The 22,819-nt window shown below is 38.2% G+C and overlaps 1 protein-coding gene across 2 annotated transcripts in view; it reads left to right on the top strand.

Moving 5' to 3' along the window:
* The window catches only part of SMCHD1 (structural maintenance of chromosomes flexible hinge domain containing 1), a 114,672-nt gene that overhangs the window by 81,784 nt on the left and 10,069 nt on the right, over positions 1 to 22,819 (top strand). For both annotated transcript variants that reach the window (XM_056138102.1, XM_056138101.1), the window contains exons 33-44: positions 439 to 554; positions 2,407 to 2,468; positions 4,197 to 4,284; positions 6,893 to 7,024; positions 8,907 to 9,059; positions 12,305 to 12,431; positions 12,607 to 12,726; positions 13,672 to 13,757; positions 14,604 to 14,726; positions 18,776 to 18,966; positions 21,087 to 21,196; positions 21,429 to 21,499. In XM_056138102.1, the coding sequence (XP_055994077.1) occupies positions 439 to 554; positions 2,407 to 2,468; positions 4,197 to 4,284; positions 6,893 to 7,024; positions 8,907 to 9,059; positions 12,305 to 12,431; positions 12,607 to 12,726; positions 13,672 to 13,757; positions 14,604 to 14,726; positions 18,776 to 18,966; positions 21,087 to 21,196; positions 21,429 to 21,499 (1,379 nt within the window). The remainder of the gene's footprint in view (positions 1 to 438; positions 555 to 2,406; positions 2,469 to 4,196; positions 4,285 to 6,892; positions 7,025 to 8,906; positions 9,060 to 12,304; positions 12,432 to 12,606; positions 12,727 to 13,671; positions 13,758 to 14,603; positions 14,727 to 18,775; positions 18,967 to 21,086; positions 21,197 to 21,428; positions 21,500 to 22,819) is intronic.

Below are 22,819 nucleotides of genomic sequence, written 5' to 3'. Positions count from 1 at the left end.
CACCACCAGGAGTAATTCCTGAGTGCAAAGCCAGGAGTAACCCCTGAGCATAGCCGGGTGTGACCTAAAAAACAAAAAAAAAATTTAAAAAAAGAGTAAAAAATAAAAATTAAATGTTATTTATATTTAACACGACTAAAAAGCAAACATGCCTTTAAAATGGCAGTGAAAGTACATTTGACTTACTTATGTTCTCTCACTGCTATATCCTACCTTCCTTGGTGAAGAATGAAATGAAAGTTCATGTGTAATTTTGATAGTTCAGTTTATGTGTATAGACCGATTATTCGAAGATGCTGAATAAAGAGCAGTTATGTTTTCCTCATCAGAATTTTTTTAGCTTTTAAACAAGATAACTTGTTTTAAGACATAAAATTATTCAGCCAAATCCACCATTGAATTTAGGAGACAATAACTTTTTCATTGTTCGCCTGACAGATTTTATAATTACTGTCATTTCTGAAGATGAAAGTACCATTAAGAATATTAATCCTGCACGTATTTCTATGAAATTGTGGAAGCTATCTAACAGTGGAAGCCGACCTCCACCAAATGTGAGTCATTGAGAGTATTTCTGCAGTTAAAAATAGCTCATATTTTAATCAAACGTAATAGAAAAGTGCAGGGTGCAGATGGGCAAGGGGGGCGGTGGGGGGGAGTTGCAGAAGAGAGATCAGTGGCTAGCGCACATTGCTTTGCATGCAGGAGTATAGGGCTTTATCCTTGTAAATGACACTTGATGTTTGGGGTTTTTTTTTCTTTTCGGATCATACCCAGCAATGCTCAGGGGTTATTCCTAGCTCTGCACACAGAAATTATTCCTGGCGGTGCTCAGGGGACCATATGGGATGTTGTAATTGAATCCAGTGTACTATTGCTCAGTCCCCTATCAGTTGACACTTGAGAACAAAGTCAGTAGTAGCCCCTGAACACTGATTGGTATACACACACACACACACACACACACACACACACACACACACACGGTCAGAGAGAGAGTACATGGATGAGGTACTTGGCTTTAGTCCCCAGCACCACATACATATGGTCCCTGAAGCACCTCCAGGAGTAATCCCTGAGCTCAGCCACACAAAAACCCCTACTTTAAAAGAATCATTATGTATGTGGGAGGCCAAAGAGGGAAGTGGACATTGAGGGGATTGGTATAGAAACATTTTATGCCTGAAACCCAATCATGAGTAACTTTGTAATTTCATGGTGACTAAATTTTTTAAAAAATCATCATATGTTTGAAAAGTATTCATACTACTGAAAAGAGCATAACTGTGTACATACATTGTAACTTTCTTTAAACATTTTAAGGTACACTTGAGAATTATTTTGCCCAAAGAGATGAGTAACAAAGCAAAAGACATTGACAGTCCCTAATGAAACAGAAAATAAGATGGTGAAATGGGATCTGAAGCAGTGCAGTTCAGTGAAAGACCCAAGTTCTGTGTGATCTTTAAATTTTTTAGTATCCACATTAAAAATGTAAATATAAAGGCTCTATCTGGATGTGACTTGGTAGTAATAAAACACGTGCCTTACATGTATTTGGCCTTAAGTTCATTTGACCTTAACCTCTAACTGCAAACAAACTACTTTAATGTTTAATAAGTTGACCTAATATTTAATTAGGCTAATAGTTTTAACCTAACATTTCAGAAATTACCATTTCATCAAACGTTGCATCAATATTCCTTTATTACAGTGTTTTGCATTCTTTTCAAAATTCTTTGAAAATTGGCCTTTATTTGTCCTAGACTACATCTCACTTTGTATTTTCTGCTGTTTTGCTTTTTAAGTGTTGGTGGCCACAGGTTTTTTGACTTCCCTACCAAATTGTGCAAAACTAAAATCACCGTCAATTCAGAAAATAAACCTTAAACTTCATCCGTGGATTTCCATTTAATAATGTCTTCATTGCTTAGGGCTCACTTTAATCATCTGGGCTTTTTTATATGTATCTTTGTTTTCTGGCCACACGAGCTTATTAGCACAGGGATTATTCCTGGTGGTACTTGCTACCAGGAATTGAACCTGGGGTTCCTGTGTGCAGAGCATGCTCTGGGGAATATTTCTTCAGTCCATTATGTTTTTAAAAAAAACACCTTAAATTATAACATCAGTTTCATCTCAATCTTACTGTAAAATTATGTCACCCCATTAAGTGCCCTTTGATTGTCTACCTGTTAATATAATGGCATGTCTTTCTCCTGTAATCTCACTGTTCTGTCATATATGCATTGTAAGGACACAGACATACAGTTGAGTGGTTTGTGTTTATGAATCTATATGTTATCTGAATTTACATTTAATGAGAACATTACTTTTTTTTTTCTACAAACATGCTATGTTGAATGTAACTTCTTCTTCCCTCCTTTTTTCCTACTCCTTTTGTAGGCAGAAACATTTAGTTGTAATAAAATAAAAGACGACAAGGAAGATGGTTGCTTTTACTTCAGGTATTGTGCATATTTTGTTACAAAGTGAATCATTCTTGAGCCAAGTAATCTTGGTAATAAGAAAAGCTAAAAAAAATAAATTATTGATTGAATAAAAAATGTTGGCACCTTAATTATTTTGTCAGAAATTTTGAGAAAGTGTGTTTTGTTTAATTGTAAGTTTTGTGAAATGGAAAACTCATTATACTGGTTTTCAAAATTGTTGAAGCCAAGATGATTATGTAACATAATCAGCCATTTTATAATAATATATAGGAAACTTCAATCATTCTAAATTTTCATATCTTATAAAGTTTATTTTAAAGGCTGAATTACTTTTTTACAGTTTAACTTTATATAATGTTGCATTTAGAACTTTTGTATTTACTTTTGTTAATCCTTTTTATTCTCTGAGTAATTCTGAGTTACTTGTCTGCTGTTATCTTTTGTTGTTGTTGTTGAACTCTGAAATATTTCTTCTAGGTAAGGTCTTAACTTTTGTTTATCTATGAATGTCTTAATTTTTTCCTTCTGCCTGGTGGAAGCTTTTTGCTGGATACAAGATTCTTGGTTGACTGTATTTTGGTTTTGTTTTGGGGAGGCTGGGCACACCCAGTAGTGCTCAGGGCTTCTTTCTACCTGGTTATGTGCTTAGGGGTCACTCTTGATGATGCTCAGAGAATCCTTTTTATTTTTATTTCAATTTCTAATACTTGGATTACAATGGTCCACTGCCCCTTAGAAACTTGTCTTCTTTTGGTTCACTTCTACTCATAGCATGTGTTCCCAGGGATATCTTAGATGAGATACTTATCTGCTAAGGATCTCCATTCCCATGTTCTTCTGACATTCCTTCTTCTTATCAGTCAGACATATTCAAAGACTTGTCTTTTTAATATCACTGTCTTTGTCATTGTTAACTATAACTTTTTGAAGACTTACCCTATTGAAATGCGGATGTGGCTCAGTGTTAAAATCCCTACATTGCCTGTATCAGATTGGGGATTGAATTCCTTGCACCACACACACACACACACACACACACACACACACACACACACACCATTATCTAATTGGAAAACAGATAGTTTAGAGAAAGTTTAGATCATTGTTTCCAGAGTTGTATATATGTTACAGTACTGGAATGTCAGTTTAGTTACATATTCAAAGATATGCACTTTAATATCTTTCTGCCAATATTTTGCACCAGTATTTTGATGCCCCCTTTAGCAATTACAACCCATTTTGCACATATCGGATGTAAAGGGGCAAAGTGCAAACATTATTGTGTACGGACTCATCAGCAATTGAGTCAGCAAATGCCTGTATCTATATAATATTGAAAGGTAAGCAAAACAATATCAGTATAATCCTGTTTACTATGAAATATAAAACTCAATTTTCCAACCAAATTTGTAATTTGAGTTGGAAATTTATAATGTAGAAATGAAGCAACATTCACTGACCTGTATTCTGGGGTTTAGTTGTTGTTGTTGTTCACTATTTTGTCACCTCTATGTTCCTCTAAAAACTTTTGCCATATTCAGAACCTGGTTTTATGAAAGAATATCCATATAAGAGGGACCTGGGATTAAGCCTAATATTAATATTTCAGAAACATTTGTTGAGTGAAGATGAAGGTTAATAATAGTAATTCTCATATTTACTATATCTGGAAGGAATCAAGTTGTTGGTTATTTGACTTTCTTCTTTATTTAAAAATTTTCAGTAACCTTTTATGTCTTTTAGGGATAAAGCCATGCCTAATAAAGTGGGAACCTATTGTATCCAGTTTAGTTTTATGATGGATAAAGCCAATATTCTTAACAGTGAACAGGTTTGCTTATTTTACTCTCTTATAACAACTTACCTCTATCTTATTTGGTTTGGAAATCAAATGTTTTGTTTAAAAGTGAATTAGTTATTGGGTGCCAAGTATAAACTATAATTTTTAGCAATGCTAGAAAATATTTAAGTTAGGCTAATGACCTGATACTGAAGTTACTTTTTCATCTTTTTTTGTCAAACTTGCAACCAGAATTTTAGTGTAAATCATGGTGAGATTGTTCCTGTTACCCATACATACGTACATACATACATACATGAAAATTTTCAGTAGCATAGAAGGTAGTAGAATTCTACATAATAAAATTGAAAGTTTTAACATATATCACCTCCATTTATTATTGTTTATGTGCAAAATTACTATTTCATGGGTGGAGGGGGCCAGACTGACTGAAGGTATTCAGAGGTTACTGCTGGCTCTACATTCAGAAATAGCATCTGGTGGACTGGGGGAACCATCTGGGGCACCAGGGGTTAACCTAGGTCAGCCATGTGCAAGGCAAGCGCCCTGCTCTCTTTCCTATCTCTCCAGCTCTCTACTGTTTTTTTTATTTTTTACTTTTTTTCATAATTTTTTTATTACTTTTTATTATATTTATTTATTGAATCACTGTGGGAAAAGTTACTAAGCTTTCAGGTTTAAGTCTCAGTCACACAATGATCAAACACCTTTCCCTTCACCAGTACTCATTTTTCACCACCAAGAACCCCAGTATACTCCCCCTACCACCCCTCCAAATGCCTGTGAGGCAGATGATTTCTACTTAACTCTTCTCTACATTGATTACATTCTTCATTTCGACAAAAGATGCACCATTATTGTTTAGAATTTCCCCCCAAACAATCAGAATTGCTGAAAAGGCATTGTGAAATACTTTGTTTTCTATAGCTGGTTATGAGAATCATATAATCTCGCGTGGCCGCAATAGCAGCCTCGTGATTTTGGATTTCTGCAATGAGCCAGATAATTACAAGGTTGGTTTCTGTGTGTCTGGTGTTATGGCTATGCTGGAGAGCCACTCATGAGGGGCAACTCATGACCTCGGTAGGGAATAAAGGAGGAGCTGGTACCGCCCCCCTTCCCATGAGACTGCAGTTACCCCATCACTTCCGGCTCATACCTGGCTTTCCTATAAGCTCTGAGGCGGCGGCCACCTTGCTGGCAGGGGGGGAAAAGGCAGAAGGGAGCAACACCCTTTCCCTCCCAGGGAGGCATGGCACCATAGTTTAACGCATGGTCCATTTGCTTTTCTGCCGCAAGCTGCCGGGCTCTGGATTAAGTTATTTTGCCTCTGGAGCCATGGCCGTGCCAGAGAGCCACTTGTGGGAGGCAACTCGTGACCTTGGTAGGTTGTGAAGGACGAGCCAGTACCGTCCCCCGTCCCATAAGACTGCAGTTGCCCCGTCACTTCCGTCTCATACCTAGCTTTCCAGTATGCTCCAAGGCGGCGGCCACCTTGCTGCCAGGGGGGAAAAGGTGTAAGGGAGTGACACCCTTTCCCTCCGGGGAGGCATGGCACCGTAGTTTAACGCATGGTCCATTCACTTTTCTGCCGCAAGCTGCCGGACTCTGGATTAAGTCCTTTTGCCTCTGGAGCCATGACCGTGCTGGAGAGCCACTCGTGGGGGGCAACTCATGACCTCGGGCATGAAGGACGAGCTAGTACCGCCCCCCTTCACATGAGACTATAGTTGTCTTGTCGCTGCCAGCTCATACCTGGCTTTCCAATAAGCTCTGAGGCGGCGGCCACCTTGTATGTGGTCCAGATGCATTTCTGCCAAAAGCTGCTGGGTTTTGAGATTTGTTTCTGACTGGGATCATGGCCATTAATTAGTTTGACCAGGAGCCAAAGAGGCCGTTTGTAGGCGGCAACTCAGGGTCTTGCTGGGGTGGTGAGGAAAGGGCTGGTTCCACCCCCATCTGGTGAGGCCCTGTGTGTCTCATCACTGCAGGTCAAGACCTGACTGTCCAGTGTTCTCTGGAGGATGGTGGTCACCAGGCCGCCAAGGGGAATAGACCAAGACACGGAACCTATTCCCACCTGGAGTGGCCCAGCACCAGTAACCTACTGCAGGAACAGAATGCATTTCTGCCAAAAGCCTTTGGGTTCCGAGACTCGTTTCTGAGTCTCTGGGATCATGGCTGTTAAGCCATTCAATCAGGAACCAGAGAGGCCATGCCTCCAATTATATAGCTGAGCTCATGGTGGTTTGTGGGTATGTGTCCCATATACCTAACTTTTGGCTGTTTACTTTCTTGGTAAACTTTGCCCCAAGTTTTTCGGGTCTGGCCAAAGGCACAGCAATAATTTTGGGATATCTGAAAGCCTGATGGTGCCATCAGGCTGCTGATACACTAGCCTCACAGGTACAAATTGACCTGCTGGCGGCACCATACCCCCTCTCTACTGTTTTTTAAAGCCTTAAATTTGTTTTCAGATTAAAGTAGATTTTATGAAATTAATTTCATAGCTTTTACCCTGAATTTTGTAAAATTAGTTGTTTGGTTTTGAGAGTATTGAAATATATTTTCTCATTTCTTCATACTCTTAAATACTAAACCTTAATTATTAATCAGCATGCCCCTTTTATTTTATAAGGTTATAGTTGATGTTCTCCCTAATCAGCCTGTGAAGTTAGTTCCTGAAATACAGCCAGCTACACCTGCTGTTTCAAATGTTCGCTCTGTTGCCAGCAGAACCTTGGTCCGAGACTTACACCTTAATATCACGGTATGTTTAGTCACTTAAAATGACAAAGGGAGAAAGATTGTTTCTAGTTATAGAATGCAAAGTAGTTACTATGAAATCAAATCTTGATTATTCAGTTTGACATTCTCGAGAAATACATGCATGTGAAATATTTATAAATACTTGAATACAAAGATCTATGAGGTCATACTATACTTAAAATCAAATATTCTAAGTAGGTTGCCCCAGATATCTGCTTACATTTTCTAATACCTTTAATCCCCTTTCTCATGTGTTACTAATTTTTTTTTTAATTTTTGTGGGGGGTGGGGGGCGGCACACCTGGTGGTGCTTAGGGCATACTCCTGGCTCTGTATTGAGGAATCACTTCGGGAACCACATGTGGTGCCAGGTATGGGGATCCGTTTGGACTCAGCTGTGTGCAAGGCAGCAAGCATTCTGTCCCCTATACTATCCTTCAGTCCCAGTACATTTTTTAATATCTGTTTCACTGAGGGACAGAAGGAAGTAATAAAATATTGGGAGTGGTGATGCCCACACCCAGTGGTGCTCAGGGATCACTCCTGGTGAGCTTGAGGTACTATATGGAGATGCCTGAGATTGAATCCATTCGGCCATTGCAAGTGAGCATCTTGCCCTCTGTGCTGTTTCTCTACCCTTAATTATTTTTGAGAGGGAGCCATTCATTCTTCTCTCCATAAGTCAATATGTGCTAAATGTATAAGAAGGTGAAAACTTGGGGGCTCGAGAAATAGTACAGCAGGTAGGGCACTTGCCTTGCGTGTTCAATCCCTGCATCCCATAGGATCACTCAGGCACAGCCAGGGGTAAATCCTGATCATTGCTGTCCCACCTCACTCCCCAAGAAAGGGTGGAAATTTTAACCTGGGAGTCTTTTTAATAAAGTTTGAAACTACCATGTTAGATGAAAGGAAGTTTCTGGTTCTTTTATTACCCTGGCATGTTTGTGCAGCACTTGCTGTGAGAACTGAGTTAATGTGCTTTGAGAAGGAAGGACTGGATATTTTCTTTACTTTTTTTTTTTTTTTTAAATTTTTACTAGTGAACACCATGAGGTACAGTTGTCGACTTACAAAGTTTTGTGCTTGGGTTTCAGTTATACAACGATCAAGTACCCATCCCTCCACCAGTGCCCATTATCCACCACCAATGATCCCAGTATCCCTTCACCCCCCCATCCCACTGCTCCTCTTTGACAGGGCTTTCTCTTTTGTTCTCTCTCTCCTCTTGGGTGCTGAGGTTTGCAAAAGAGACATTGAGTGGCAATCATGTTTGGTCTATGGTTTACTTTCAGCATGCATCTTCCATCCAGGGAGGATCCTCCCAATACCCTTTACTTGGTGCTCCCTTCGCTATCTGAGGTGCCTTTTCCCCTACCATGTGTGGCTGTCCTCCAAGCCATGGGGTAAACCTCCTGGGCCCTTATTTTGGGTATTCTTGGGTGTTAAGTCTTCTATTTTGTTACTTTAAACAATGCTGCAATGAACAAACAAGTGCAGATGTCACTTCGACTATACTTTTTTGCTTCTCTGGAATATATTCCCAGGAGTGGTATTGCTGGGTCAAATGGGAGCTCAATTTCTAATTTTTTGAGAATCATCCATACTGTTTTCCAAAAGGGTTGAACCAGTCGGCATTCCCACCATTAGTGAAGGAGGGTCCCTTTCTCGCCACATCTGCGCCAGCACCAGTTGCTTTTGTTCTTTTGGATGTGGGCCAGTCTGTGTGGTGTGAGATGATATCTCATGGTTTTGATCTGCATCTCCCGGACTGAATATTTTAATAGTTGGGGCTTTATAAATACATTTGTATTTTTCAGGATTTATATGCTCCTAGGTTCAGTCATCTTACTCATTCTTCTAATTACTTTCTGTTGTTTAAGGATGACTACAATAATCGAACTGGAATGAATTTAGTTGGCACCATCATAGCTACCATCAGGGGTTCTAACGCAGAAGATATTGACACACCACTCTTCAATGGCAAAGTTAGGACGCTTGAATTTCCCTTTGTGAAAGGTTCAGCAGAAATCACGGTAATTTTTTTTTTTTTTGGTGGAAAAGATTTCTTTAATAGAATCACTGTCACTTTCACTGTCCTCTGATTGTTCACCGATTTGCTCAAGATATGCACAGTGCAACGACTTTCAGAAATACTGTCTCACATTCGTGATTATCCATTTAGTGATAATATCCTAAGCCCTTTGTTTTCAGGCCACATCCTGTAGTTTTCTGGGACTGTTCCCAGCTTTCCGCTATACAGTCGTTCCAGCAGGTGAGACTTGGGTCTCCTCCATTTAGAGCATGTGCCCAGTCCCACTGAGCCATGTCTTAGGCCCCCCCAATCTTGTTTTTGGTAGTGCTCAGGGTGGACCCCAGAGCCTGACATGAGAAGTTCTGCTAAACTGCATCCCCTGTCCCCAGACTTCTCTGATCACACTATTTGGCTACTCTGGGAGTATCTGATTCACATTCAGAGCAGTGTTGAGGGGAGGGAGGAGTGTCAAATTTCGTGTATTTCCTTGAATTCTGCCTTTGTAAAAACAGCATTTTAGGGCCAGGGATTTGATTCTGTGGGGGAATACATGTCTTACATGGGGTATACCTGGGCTCGATCCCCAGAACCACAAGAAAAGAAAGTATTTTTAAATTTTGAGACAGTTCTAATGCATTTCCTCCTCAGTAAGTATAAACCTACATCATATTTAAGGTTGTAATTGATTGGCTCAATCCTAAAAGAAAATTGTGTTTCTTTCCAAAACTTGTTTTCATCATCTGTACTCCCCTTGTCCTTTTTCTGTGTATATTCCTTTCAGTATAGCTGATTATTTCCTTAAGACAAGGATAGACATAACAGTCTTTTAAAGCTGCCAGACTTTCTGTTCTGCTGTGTCCTTATCTCTTTTCAATTCTTGGCATTTAGGGGAAATGTTACTTGCCACTTAAATTCACACTTTTAATTTTTATTATAGTGAAAGGTAAAGTGAAACATTTTGTCGTAATAAAATTTGATAATGAAAGTCGCATGTTGGAAAACAAAGGCTTAGCATGTTGAACATCAGAGTGTAAAATAAACCCCTAGCTCACTTTATCCTTTTCCTGTTTACCTGTGTCCTATTTGCCTGTCTCCCCACTTCCTGGGCATTTGAGGATTCTAGTGCTCTACACTGTTCCGAGGTTAAGACAGGAACTTAATTTGTTTCTCTAAAACTCCAAATAGTTCCTAAACTTCATGTCTTGCATTTGAATTTAAACTGGCAGTTTCTAATACAACTGAATAAGCAGAGAACTCGAAAGTCGTACCTGATTATCTCCATAAAATCCTGAAACAACAAGGGAGGCTCTGGAATCTGATTAGTAGCAAGAAGACATTTTTGTCACGGAAGTTGTTAAACAAATATACAACCTGTAATTTTAAATGTTCAACGTTAGCTTTATAGTAACATGAATATTTTAAATTATGTTTACAACAGGTTAAATATATTGTTAAAATTCTCTGTTGGTTTGACAGTTTCTGAAAGAAGTATCTAAATTTCATTCTGATGTTCATTTCTCATATTACAGATTCCTGTTTATATTTGGGTTTTATTTTTAGACTTCATTTTCTTCATTTCTCGTATTCTGTGTTTTTGTTTTGTTTTGTTTTGTGCTATACATTAGACATTACAAATTCTAAAACTTAATTTAGGAATGTCTGACTTAAGTGACAAAAAGGAAAATATTTTATATTTAACTAGACAAGAAATACAAACTACATACTGTAAGTGCACATAAGCAGAATTTTAAGAAGTTGATAATTAATGATGAGTATTAGGAAAAGAATCTTAAAAGAAAATTTGAGTAGAGACATTATGGTATATATCATTATGGATATGGATATGCACACATAGTGAAAGAATTTTTATAACCTAAAGAACGTTCTTAAAATTGATAAATAATAATCTAGAAGAAAAATTAACAGTCAGAAAATTTGTGAAGGCAATTAATGGAAGTGAGAGCATAAATGTCCAATAATAAGAAATATGACCTCAGTACTAATAAAGGAAATGCTAGTTAAAATAATAATCATTGTTTGTTTTTAATCCATCATCTAGGAAAAGAAATATTAAGTGTTGGCCAGTACCAAGGGAGCTGGATCTACGTACACTAATGGGAGAAGGATAAATTGATACAGCTGTGTGAAGGGAAATTTGATACTGCCTATTAAACTGTTTTAACTAGAATCTATTCTATGAGAGATAGAATGACTAGTTTAGAGAACAACAAATAAGTACTAAAAGATATTTTATTTGCTGAAATACAGTAGCTGTAAATTGTTGAAAATAAGTGGTCATCACTAGGAGGGGTTCTAGATAGCACATCTACACTTCGTGTAAATTTAAAAAACTGGTATCTCTGCATTCACCTGCATTGATCAAGACTGTCAAGAGCAAATTGCTAAAGTTTTAAGGTTTTCTTTTTCTTCCTTCTTAATACAGAAAGTACTTTATTTTTGTATGTTTATATTTATGTAACAGCTTTCAGAAATTTAATTGGAATTGGGGGGGCGTTTACCTGATAGTTTGTTGATTTTTGGGGAGGAAGAACTGTCAGCTGTAATTTATATATTGGGGGTGGGAGAAGGGGTGGTTTTTGGTGGAGTTGGTTATGGTATTCTATTTTAGACTTTAAAATTTGATTTCTCCAGCTGAAAGTCAAAACAGGTAGCAACTACTTCCTGCAAGATTCTTTTTAAAAATTCAGGTTATAAATTTATTTGCATTCTTAGTTAATTAAATGGTTTGATTTCAAATCAGAAGTTCTATCTGTGCTGAAAAAAGAAAATACAACTTAAGTACACAAATCTTTAGAGCTTTTGAAGACCTTTTGTTCTGTCACCTGGGAGAAGTGGGTCTAATCCCATGGTAACGGCTGTAACATAAACGCAGCATTGGGCTTTGGGTATTTCTGCCCGATTGTTTTTATAAGTTTGACACCATCCTTTTCATACTGCTTCAACTTAGAATGTTGGGATCAAGGTGATATCTCAGGTCAAGAGCAGTGGCCATTGGTGATTTCTGATTTGAAGAAGTGACTTGTAATTTTCTAGGTAAAAATTTTCTGTCTCTGGTAATGGTGGTGCTCTCTCGAGTGTCTAATGAATCTTAAGGTTAATCAGTACCTTTAACTTTAAATTTTACTAACTTATTTGAGAACAGTGCAATGAGATATATAACATTTATGCTTTGACAAATAACATCTCCTCTTTTTCTGTTTCTTAATGTCTTTTTCTTTATTTTAGAGTCTAGTTCTATCAGAAAACAGTCCCGGGAAAGACAGTACTGAATACTTTATTGTATTTGAGCCACAAATACCAGCTTTATCAAGAACATTAGAATCGTATATACTACCATTTATGTTTTACAATGGTAAGTTTCTGGGAAAGTAGAACATTTAGCTCGTTTGTGTATGTTAGGAGGCTTTGTGTTGCTCCTCATTAACTTGGTGCTTGTTAGTTTCTGATACAACTTTTTACTGAAGTGATAATTTTATTTTTGAAGTGATAATTTTTAACGCAATAAATTATCTGACTTTTTCTCCTAGACGTTAAGAAACAGCAGCAAATGGCAGCACTTACAAAAGAGAAGGACCAATTATCTAAATCTATTGTTATGTATAGAAGTTTATTTGAAGCCAGCAAACAGCTTGTTGATGAAATGAAGTGTAAGTCATTTTTTATTTAAAGGAAATTAAAAACTGTGCTTTGGACAGTGGTGAGGCAGAAGGTTGAAATGAGGTACAGACATTGGACTGCAGCTGAACGGTGACACTGCTGAAAAGGAATGGTGGTTTATATTCTTTATTTAATCTGAAGATGAAGTATACCTTCATTTTTCAATAAGTTGATATGCTTTTTCCCTATCAAAATTTGAGGCTTGGTTAAAAATCTGAATCTGAAGTGCATTTTTAACATAGCCTATCTAACTCCAGCTTCTGAAAGATAATAGATGACAGTGTCAGTGAGTGATGTGTAATTTAATTTTTAATTTGGATTGTGTTGCTCACATGCATGTTTGAATTTATTTAGAATATCTGCTATATGTCACATCTTTGAAATAAATAACATGTACTAATCCTGAAGCAAGTGCAAAATGCTGCAATTTTTAATAATGTTTGCATACTTCAAGATATTTATTAATTCTTTATCATCTCTTCATTTGTCACTTTTTGCTGTAGCTTTTAGCATAGTTACTAATTTGATCTATTATCAGTAAATATGTTCTGCCAGCATCCAAATGCTCTCTTGTGTGTATCCAAGGCCAAGAATATTTAATAGGTGATAGAAGCTAAAAGCAATGAGATAATACATCATTTGTAAACTAAAAACTTTCTATAAAGTTATGTATAAGTGTTATACGAATTGGGTTAAGAAAATTACCCAGGATAATTTGCAGTTTGAAATCCAGTATTTTTTCTCTCTCTACTTTACTTTTCTTTTTTTTGTATATTAAATATGAACCTTAGATATTTTTAGTTTGGTTGTACGTCTTTAAAGGCCAGTAATTTTAGCAGCAATTGTTTAAACGGAGGTATGGTGAAAATAGTTTAAAAAAACTATTTTGGGAACTGTCACAAATTAAGGCAGTTGACTTTTGTTCATGATTTCAGGCCAAGTTGAAGAAGCAAAATTAAAAGAGGCTCAATTGCGAGGTGAATTGAAAACACATAATATTGACATTCCTGCAACACAACAGGTACCATTTCCAAGTATATGCTGAAGGACTTTTTTCTTTTTAATATAGATCATGCTTTTATCTTTAATAATTTAGTAGGAATGTTACAAGTACTCTTGTTTCAGAGTACATAAGACATGATTTCAATGCCTCGTTGAATAGTAGTAGGCATTGAAAGGAGCTAACAGAATCATAGTGCTCCTTATAAAGGAATTAACTTGTATTTCTGTTACTATATTAGTAAATGCCACTAATAATACTCTGATTTGAGAATTAGGTTGAAGAGGTCATGTAAAAATGTATGTGATCACAAAGAAAATGATGTAAAATAATAAGAAAATAGATTTGTTGTTGTTGTTGTTATATTTATTGAACCACTGTGGTAAAAGTTACAAAGCTTTCAGGTTTAAGTCTCAGTCATACAACGGTCAAACACCTTTCCCTTCGCCAGTACTTATTCTTCACCACCAAGAACCCTAATATACCCCCCACCCCTCCCAATGCCTGTGAGGCAGATGATTTCTACTTATCTCTCTCTCTACTTTGATTACATTATTTCGACAAAAGATGCACCATTATTGTTGAGAGTTTCTGCCCAACAATCAGAACTGCTGAAAAGGGAAAACAATAAATTTTTATGACTAAATTCTCTTGTGTGTATCTAGTTTTAAAGAGAAGTTGTCTTACGAGTTGGATATTAATGAAGTTATGTAAAAGTAGTGCTTTGTATTCCTATAGCCATATTCTTAAAGTTACATTATTCTAACTTTATGCCTTGAGTTACCTAAATGGTGTTTTTTTTTTTTTTCCCCTGTGATCATGACCAGCTGTCGGGTTATGAGAGTACTTTCTCTTTATAAATTACAGGTGCCACACATTGAAGCACTTTTGAAGAGAAAACTGTCAGAACAGGAAGAACTAAAGAAGAGACCTAGAAGATCATGCACTCTCCCGAACTATACTAAAGGCAGTGGAGATGTTTTGGGAAAGGTTTGTCAGACTTTTAAGGGGCAATAGTTTTATTACCTTGTTTCCTTTGCAGTGTACTTTAAAATGATACTGTAATAGAAGTGTCCATTTCTTTGCTACTTTTTCACTTCTACCAAAACTTACTATAAAGTAAAGTAAAGGCCCTCCCGTTGATCATCGATTTGGGCCCAGTAACGTCTCCATTGGAGACTTTGTTGTTACTGTGTCTGGCATATCGAATACTCTTGGTAGCTTGCCAGGCTCTCCGAGAGGGGCGGAGGAATCGAACTCGGGTCGGCCATGTTGGCTGCGTGCAAGGCAGACGCCCTACCCACTGTGCTATTGCTCCAGCCCAAACTTACAATAATAACTTACTATATAACTATAATAACTATAATAACTTACTATAATAGGCAGAATTTAAATTGGAAGCACTGTCCTCCCATTGTTCATCGATTTGCTCTCGCGGGGCCCAGTAACGTCTCCGTTGTGAGACTTGTTGTTACTGTGTTTGGCATATGGGATACATCACGGGGAGCTTGCAAAGCAGGAGCTTGCCAGGCTTTGCCGTGTGGGCAAGATCCTATCAGTAGCTGGCCGGGCTCTTCGAGAGATGTGGAGGAATCGAACCCGGCTTGGTAAGGCTGACTGCGCACAAGGCAAACACCCTACCACTGTGCTATCGCTCCAGCCCTTAAATTGGAAATGTCTAATAAATTTCCTTGGGTTGTGGCAGAAACTTTTAGATATTTCAGTTCAAATCTTACTGTCTCCTTAGAGGTGCTTTCAATGTCAGATAACTCTATTAGGCATCCAAGACCCTTACAGATTTCAGATTTCAGGGAGAGAGTAAAGTGTTAACGATCAGATTTCTCTGTGTTAGGAGTTAGGTGGATATTGTGAGAGCAGTCTCTGGATGCAGCCAAAATTTTAAGTTGGTGTGGGAGTTAGGGAGAGGGAACCAGTTAAAAAGGGCAATTTTTTGCCAAGATAAAGAGTCCTATTCTTCTTTTTCTTATATTTTCTCCCTATTTGGTTTTGCTTCATATCTGATAATTAAATTTTCATTGTTATCCTTTCTGAACATTTTTAACCTTACTTTTTTTCTGGATCAGAAATTGTGTACCATTCCCTTATTTTTCAGTCAACACCATCAGGTTTTAATGGTGCTAAGGTCTGTGGTACATGTATGTGTGTTTTAATTCTTAAAGGTTTCTATTTATCATGCTTATCTACCTTTGTTTTAAATTGTTGTCTACCTTTGTTTTAAATTGAGGAAACTACCAAGGTTGTGTTGCAAGCAAGTAGCACCATTCCTTAGCAACAGGGGTATTGGACTCCAGCTTTGTTCATCATTCCTCACTGCCTGGGTGTAGCATTCTGCTTTCACAAATACTGTTAACTTTATGTAGTATTTTGATCTTCACATTTTAGCACAGTCCTCCCGTTGTTCATTGATTTGCTTGAGTGGGCAAAGTCTCCATCATGAGATTTGTTGCTACTGTGTTTGGCATATTGAATATGTCACGGGCAGCTTCCCAGCTTTGCCGTGTGGGCAAGATACTCTCAGCAGCTTGCCAGACTCTGAGAGGGGCAAAGGAATCAGACCTGGCTCTGCCGAGCCAGCTGCGTGCAAGGCAAACACCATACTGCTGTGCTATTGCTCCAGCATTTACCTTGCACGAGGCTGACCTAGATTTGATCCCCAGCATCTCATATGGTCCCCCGAGCATGACCAGGAGTAACCCCAGGGCATCACTGAGTGTGACCCAAAAAGCCAAAAATTAATTCTTTTTTAAAAAAAGAAATTGAAGTTAATGGGCTGGAGAGATAGAACTGCAGTGACCTTGCATGTGGCTGACTCAGATATGGTTCCAGGCACCACATAGGGTACACACACCCTGCCAAGGAGTGATCCCTGAGTGCAGAGTCAGGAGTGAGTCCTGAGCATTGCTGGGTATGGTCCCAAAACAAGCAGCCAGACAAAAAATTTAAAATTAGGGGCTGGAGCCATAGAGTTAGTACAGTGCGTCGGGCAACTTGCTTTGCTCGTAGCTGATCCCAGCACCTATCATGGTCCCCTAGGCCTGCCAGGAGGAAGCCCTGCGCCATGCTGGTTGAGGCTCAAAAAACAAAAATAAATAAAATTTAGGGTCAGAAGATTAGAGGACATGTTGTGCACATAGGAGCTCCGGATTGGGATTCTATGCCACACCTGCAATGCTCAGGGCTACTTCTGGCTCTGTGCTTGAGGGTGGTGAGGAGACTGCGCATTGGCAGTTACTAGTGTGTAGCAGCAATGCAAGCACCTTACTTAACCTCTGTGCTATCTCTCTGGCCTGAGCCTCAGATTCAACCCCCAGCAGAAATGGACCATGTGTTTTAAGTACTATTCATCTCCCTTTCATGAGGAAGAGTTAGTAATCTCTGAGAATGCCTAAAGTAAACTCGAGAAAAAAGCTGGAAAAGTAAGTCAAACTCAATATGGCGTAGTATATGTGGAAAAAATACCTGCGCTGCATGGTGTCTCGGGCACTGGAGGTGTGGCTCAAAAAGGGAGTGAAGAAATTAAAGTTATAAAAACAACTTGTTGATAAATCAGGAGCCAGAAGTTAGATGCAAGTCAAGGTTTCTGACTTCTGTAGTAGTTTCTTTAGAAGATGCTACCTAACATAGCAGGCAAGCTGTTCCTGGGCGCAGGGAGTGAGTAATGGCACCTCGCACCTCTGAACATTAAACAAGTGTGGCCATGTTTCCGCCGAGCCACATTGCATTATGATCTATATCCGAAATATGAACATTGAAAAATTTATTACAAACTACATTGATGTATTCAAATTTATATATTGGACAACAGTGCTAATATTTTTTAGAAATTCATTCCTTAAGACCAGTTCATAGATGTAGTCGTGATTCTGAGTTTCTGGATATCTACAGTTATCCTGGTTTCAGGAGCTATTACATTTTCAGTTTTTCACTTGATAATAAATTCTTGCTCAATAAATACTGTAATTAGAGATAAAATATATCAGTCTTCTATTCAGTTGTTCTTTATTCTATAACTTTGAAAATCTATAGGGATTTTCTGGTCTCATTTTATAGTTTCTTTTCTGTCCTCGCAAAGTCTTAAATCTTCACAGGAAGAAGATTCACTCTTTCCAAATCTGATTAATCTAATCTGTGTTTATTTCTTAAGTCTTCATACTTACCTATAAAAACAAAATAATCAATGTTGTAGAGGATGAGGGGGATTTTCTTTCAACCTCTATGGTGTGTTTATTTTTAATAACAAAGCTACCTCAATTTCTTTGTCTTTTTAATACTAGGTATCTTGAAATAACATGTATAGTTCTTATGTTTATATATGTTCAGCTCCCTTCCCTGAGGAAGAATAATATCTATGAAAGTGCCTTAATCAAAAAAAAAAAAACCTGAAAAAGTAGGTAAAACTTAATATGATGTAGTACATGCAGAAAAAATAAGGCTATATATGTCTTAGAAATAGTAGATTTGGGGGAGAAAACAAGCCGGTACCATATACTATCAAAAGTTTTAACAAAGTATGATATTAATTTGCCAAGTAGAGATTCTAGTCATGTCTTCACTTAAGTTATTGCCAGGGTAAGGGTGGTAGTACAGCGTGTAGGGCACTTGCCTTGCAAACAGCCAATCCGGGCTCAATCCCTGTCAGCTCATGTGGTCTCCTAAGTCCTCCAAGAGTGATTTCTGAACACAGAACCTGGGTGAAACCTACTGAGCATATGTGATGCCAAAACAAAATCTCACAACAGAACAGATAATTTCCTGTATTCAAGCCAGTGAGTTTTTGTTTTGAGGATATTTGTTTATTCATGTGTTTTTGAGAAAATTAATTTGCTTGGACTCTTTAAATAATTGGTGTCAGGCTGGGGCTGGGACTCTGGTAGAGTGCTTACCTTGCATGGGGGAGACCCTGGGTTTGATCCCTGGCACTGCCCTTCACCCCCAATTTATATGTATATGTATGTATCCATGTCTTGTGTAAATACAAGTATTTGTCTTGATTTTTGTTTTTTTAAACTGGGTTGTAGATTGCACACCTTGCACAAATTGAGGATGATAGAGCTGCAGTGGTCATTTCTTGGCATCTGGCAAGTGACATGGACTGCGTGGTCACCCTGACCACCGATGCTGCACGCCGCATCTACAATGAGACCCAGGGTCGCCAGCAGGTGCTGCCCCTTGATTCTATCTATAAGAAGAATCTTCCAGATTGGAAAAGGTCAGGAAAATAGATGTTTTTTCCTAAAATGTTTTCTTTTTTTTTTTTTCTAATCTGTGTGCTTAATTTAAATTTGAGTGTTTTCTCTAAAAGTTACATAAACTTTAAAGTAACTGAGAGTACATGTTATTTTTTGCTTAACAGAAATGTGCTTTTTTTTTTTTTCATTAAGTTCAGTATTACAATATATTTGATTGTGTGTGCTTGCCACCATGTGTGTCTGTTAAATGTTTATATATGTGCACACTCGAACCCAAAGCAAATGTTTGTCCTTTGTAGTAGGAAAGATGTCATTATCATTAGCAGGGTGTGGAACTTTATTTGCAGAAAGGGTATATTTGACTTTAATTTTTCTTATGCCCCGTGGAAATGGATCAGGCATCAGTAGGTAGAGAAAGTCCCTATTGAAACTGTCATTGACAAAGTCGAAATGTAAGGAACTTCCATTTTAACTTCAATGCAAAGCCTGGCAAGCTACCCGTGACATATTCGATATGCCAAACACAGTAACAACAAGTCTCACAATGGAGACATTACTGGGCCCGCTCGAGCAAATAGGTGAACAACGGGAGGGCAGTGATAGTAAATCTGATCTCATTCAGAATTGTTTTCTCATTTACTTTTTAAAAGGATTTTAGGGATTAACCGTGGAAACAGGCATTTTTCGTCTAAATTTTAAACTGGTATAAGTAGTTTAAAATATTTTGCTCTCTCATTTTCAAATTCTGAAAGAAAGCTTTGCACTGCCATCATTTGTCAAGAAAGGGGACTCTTATTAACGACTAGGCTAGAGGGATAGTACAGCAGATAGAAGGGCTGTGCTATTGATCCCCAGTGTTCCCACTAGGAGCGATCCCTGAGCACATAGCCAGGAGTAAGCCCTGAGCACCTCTGGGAATAACCCCCCAAGAAATTTAAGAAAAAATAAAAAAGGGCTAGAAAGGGCTAGTGCCTCAATAATCTTACATTTCCTTCTTTGTTTTCTGGACTATATACTGCAGGGATTGAGCCTGGGCTGTCTGCATGTAGAGAATTGCTCTGTAGCCCGCAGAACCATCTCCCTGGCCCCTAACATTTCATTTTGTAGTTTAAAAATAGATTGAGGTAATAGCTAAAATTTTAACTCAAGATTTGTTTCTAGTGGAGTTCATGCCCAATTCAATCAGCCTAATCAATGGCTGAATAAATAGTCATACTCCTACACTAAAATTAAAAAATTCTAAAATCTCTTATCAGCTGCAAGGACAAAATCTATTTTAAATAACCTTGGAACTCTTATTAGATAATAATTATTGTGATGATACGGGTAATACATTCCGTGAGAAGAATTTTTCTTTCCAGAGGGCCTTTCTTACCTCCACACCACCTGAAGACCAACTTAAGAGTTGCTGGTTTAAGGAGAGTGTGAGGTTTCCTTTTTGAGCTTCTGTTTGCTCTAGTATCCAGTGTCCTCTCTCTGTTTCTGGCATTGCTACCTGGATCCCAGAGCTCTAACCCCACCCCAGCACCCTTCCTTTGAGATTCAGGAAAACCACTCACAGGAAAAGCCTTTGGCACCTCCGTCCACTTTCATTTCTTGAAACCCTGTTACTCCATTTGCCCCCTGTGCTAAGGACAGGCAGACAGAGTGCTGAGTTTACCTGTTGCTTATGTCAGTCTTGTATGTAACATGTAATCCACCCTTTTCCTCTTCCATTCTAGGCCCACCTCCACATCAGTTAGCACCCTTGATTAGGACCAGCCCTAAAAAAATGCTTTTCTCCTTCTTTGGCAAACAAAGCAGCAGTTAGTGTATATTTTACAAAGTAATTGAAGAAAAAGCAGATATTTTTATGTGCTGAACATTGGTTTCTAAGGACATAAAAGTTGATCACTTAATAGCATCATTTGTGGGCCAGAGAGAGCCCCGAAAGGGCTAGTGCACACGCTTTGCATGTGCAAGTTTCCCACCCATCAGCCCCATTGGCGTCTGAGTGCTGCCAGATGTGGCCAAAAACAAAATATAAAATGATCACTTGGTTAGGAAGTTGATTAGTAATATGTTGTATATTTGTGCTTCTTATATCTTAAAAGGTATTTCTTATAATTTTTGTTTTAAATCTTACATGTTTTGCTTGAAGACCGCTACCTCATTATCGAAACGGAAAATTACATTTTAAACCCATCGGAGATCCAGTCTTTGCCCGAACTTTGTTAACGTTTCCAGATAATGTAGAGCATTGTGAAACAGGTAAAGGAACTTTATGGTTTTATTTTATATAGCTGTTAGGTTTAAGATATTGATAGCTTATTGTTACAGAAGCTTATGTGCTTATTTAGGTTGTGATGGCTCAATACAAATTTTTCCTGTTAGATAAAAAATTTGGAGATAAAATATTCAGTAAAATTTTAATGTTAGCATTATTTCTAAGACATCTTTGCAGTGTACAATAATTTTTTTAATTATTTATTGAATTTTTCAGTATTTGGTATGCTGTTAGGAGACACCATTCTTTTGGATAATTTGGATGCTGCCAATCATTATAGAAAAGAGGTATGTGTTTGAATGAACTTTTTTTTTAATGTTATGTAAGAAACCGGCCCAGAAATGATATCAGAGCCAGGGAGATGACTTGAGATCTGGATGCATGCAGGCATCCCAGGTTCAACCCGTCATCACGGCACCCCCAAACACTGCCAAGCAACACAGCTACCAGCTACTCACTAGCCTTAACAGAATCAGTTTAATTCCTATGAATTGATAAGCAGCATAAAATTGGGCAAAGTATATGACTGACATGGCCAAAATGCAAATTTAAATGAGATCTGTTATGAGCTATGAAAGTATCTGACTCACAACTGATAATTATTGGTGACAGTACAGGGAGAAACGTACATAATCTCTAGATATTATGTTACATGAGATAAGTGTAATTTGCTGTGGTCTTCTTTAGTTGCTAGAGCTGCTGTGTGACACACTAGCATAGATTGGATCATTTGGCAGAGGGGAGGAGGGCAGGAGGCGGGGGAGGGAGATTTGGGCCACACCCAGCAGTGCTCAGGGCTTACTCCTGGCTCTGCACTCACAGTTCACCCTTTGGGATGCCGGAGGTCAAACCCAAGTTGGTCATGTGCACGGCAAGCATCCTACCTGCTTTGCTATCAGTCCCGTCCCCAGTCGAGTAATTTAAACAGTAGAAATTGTCATCAGTTGTCACCTAGAAACTGTCATAGTTGCAGAAGTTTGAAATCGAAAAGTGAAGGTGTGTGCCGGGTAGGTTTCTCTATGAAGCCTATGTTAGAGGGTCTATTTGTAACTTTTCCCCAGGCTTTATCTTCCTGCATTTGTTCATGTCTGTATCTCCCAAATTTCACCATAAGAAGGTGACAACATTCTGGATAAGAACCCATTTGATCCTCAAAATGAGATCCCATTTGAGTAACAAATTTGAACTTCAGTATATGAATTTAGAGGATCGTAGACTTGAACTCAAACTATTTAAAGGAGGACAGTTTGGCCACTTTAGTTTCATCTGCTATTGCCGTGTAATAACATTCAATGAGAACATTCAGTGAGAATGTTGTCTCTTTGAAATTGCTTTTTGTTTTTGTTTTGACTTTTTTGGGTCACACACGGTGATGTTCAGGGGTTTTTCCTGGTTCTGCACTCAGAAATTACTACTGGCAGTACTTGGGGGACCATATGGAATGCCAGGGATTTAACCCAGGTCAGCTGCATGCAAGGTAAACGCTCTGCTTGCTGTACTACTTTTACTGACATGGTAGTGAACTTGATCAGACAGTACAATTAGGGGAAACGCCAGTGCACTTGAACGGAAAGATTAATTCATGGGCCTGAGTGATAGTACAATGG

This window comes from Sorex fumeus, unplaced genomic scaffold (genome assembly GCF_029834395.1).
Source record: "Sorex fumeus unplaced genomic scaffold, SorFum_2.1 ptg000128l, whole genome shotgun sequence".
In the NCBI taxonomy this organism is placed as follows: Eukaryota; Metazoa; Chordata; class Mammalia; order Eulipotyphla; family Soricidae; genus Sorex; species Sorex fumeus.
The sequence above is the reverse complement of the archived record's forward strand: the minus strand, read 5'-3'. Positions and strand labels throughout refer to the sequence as shown.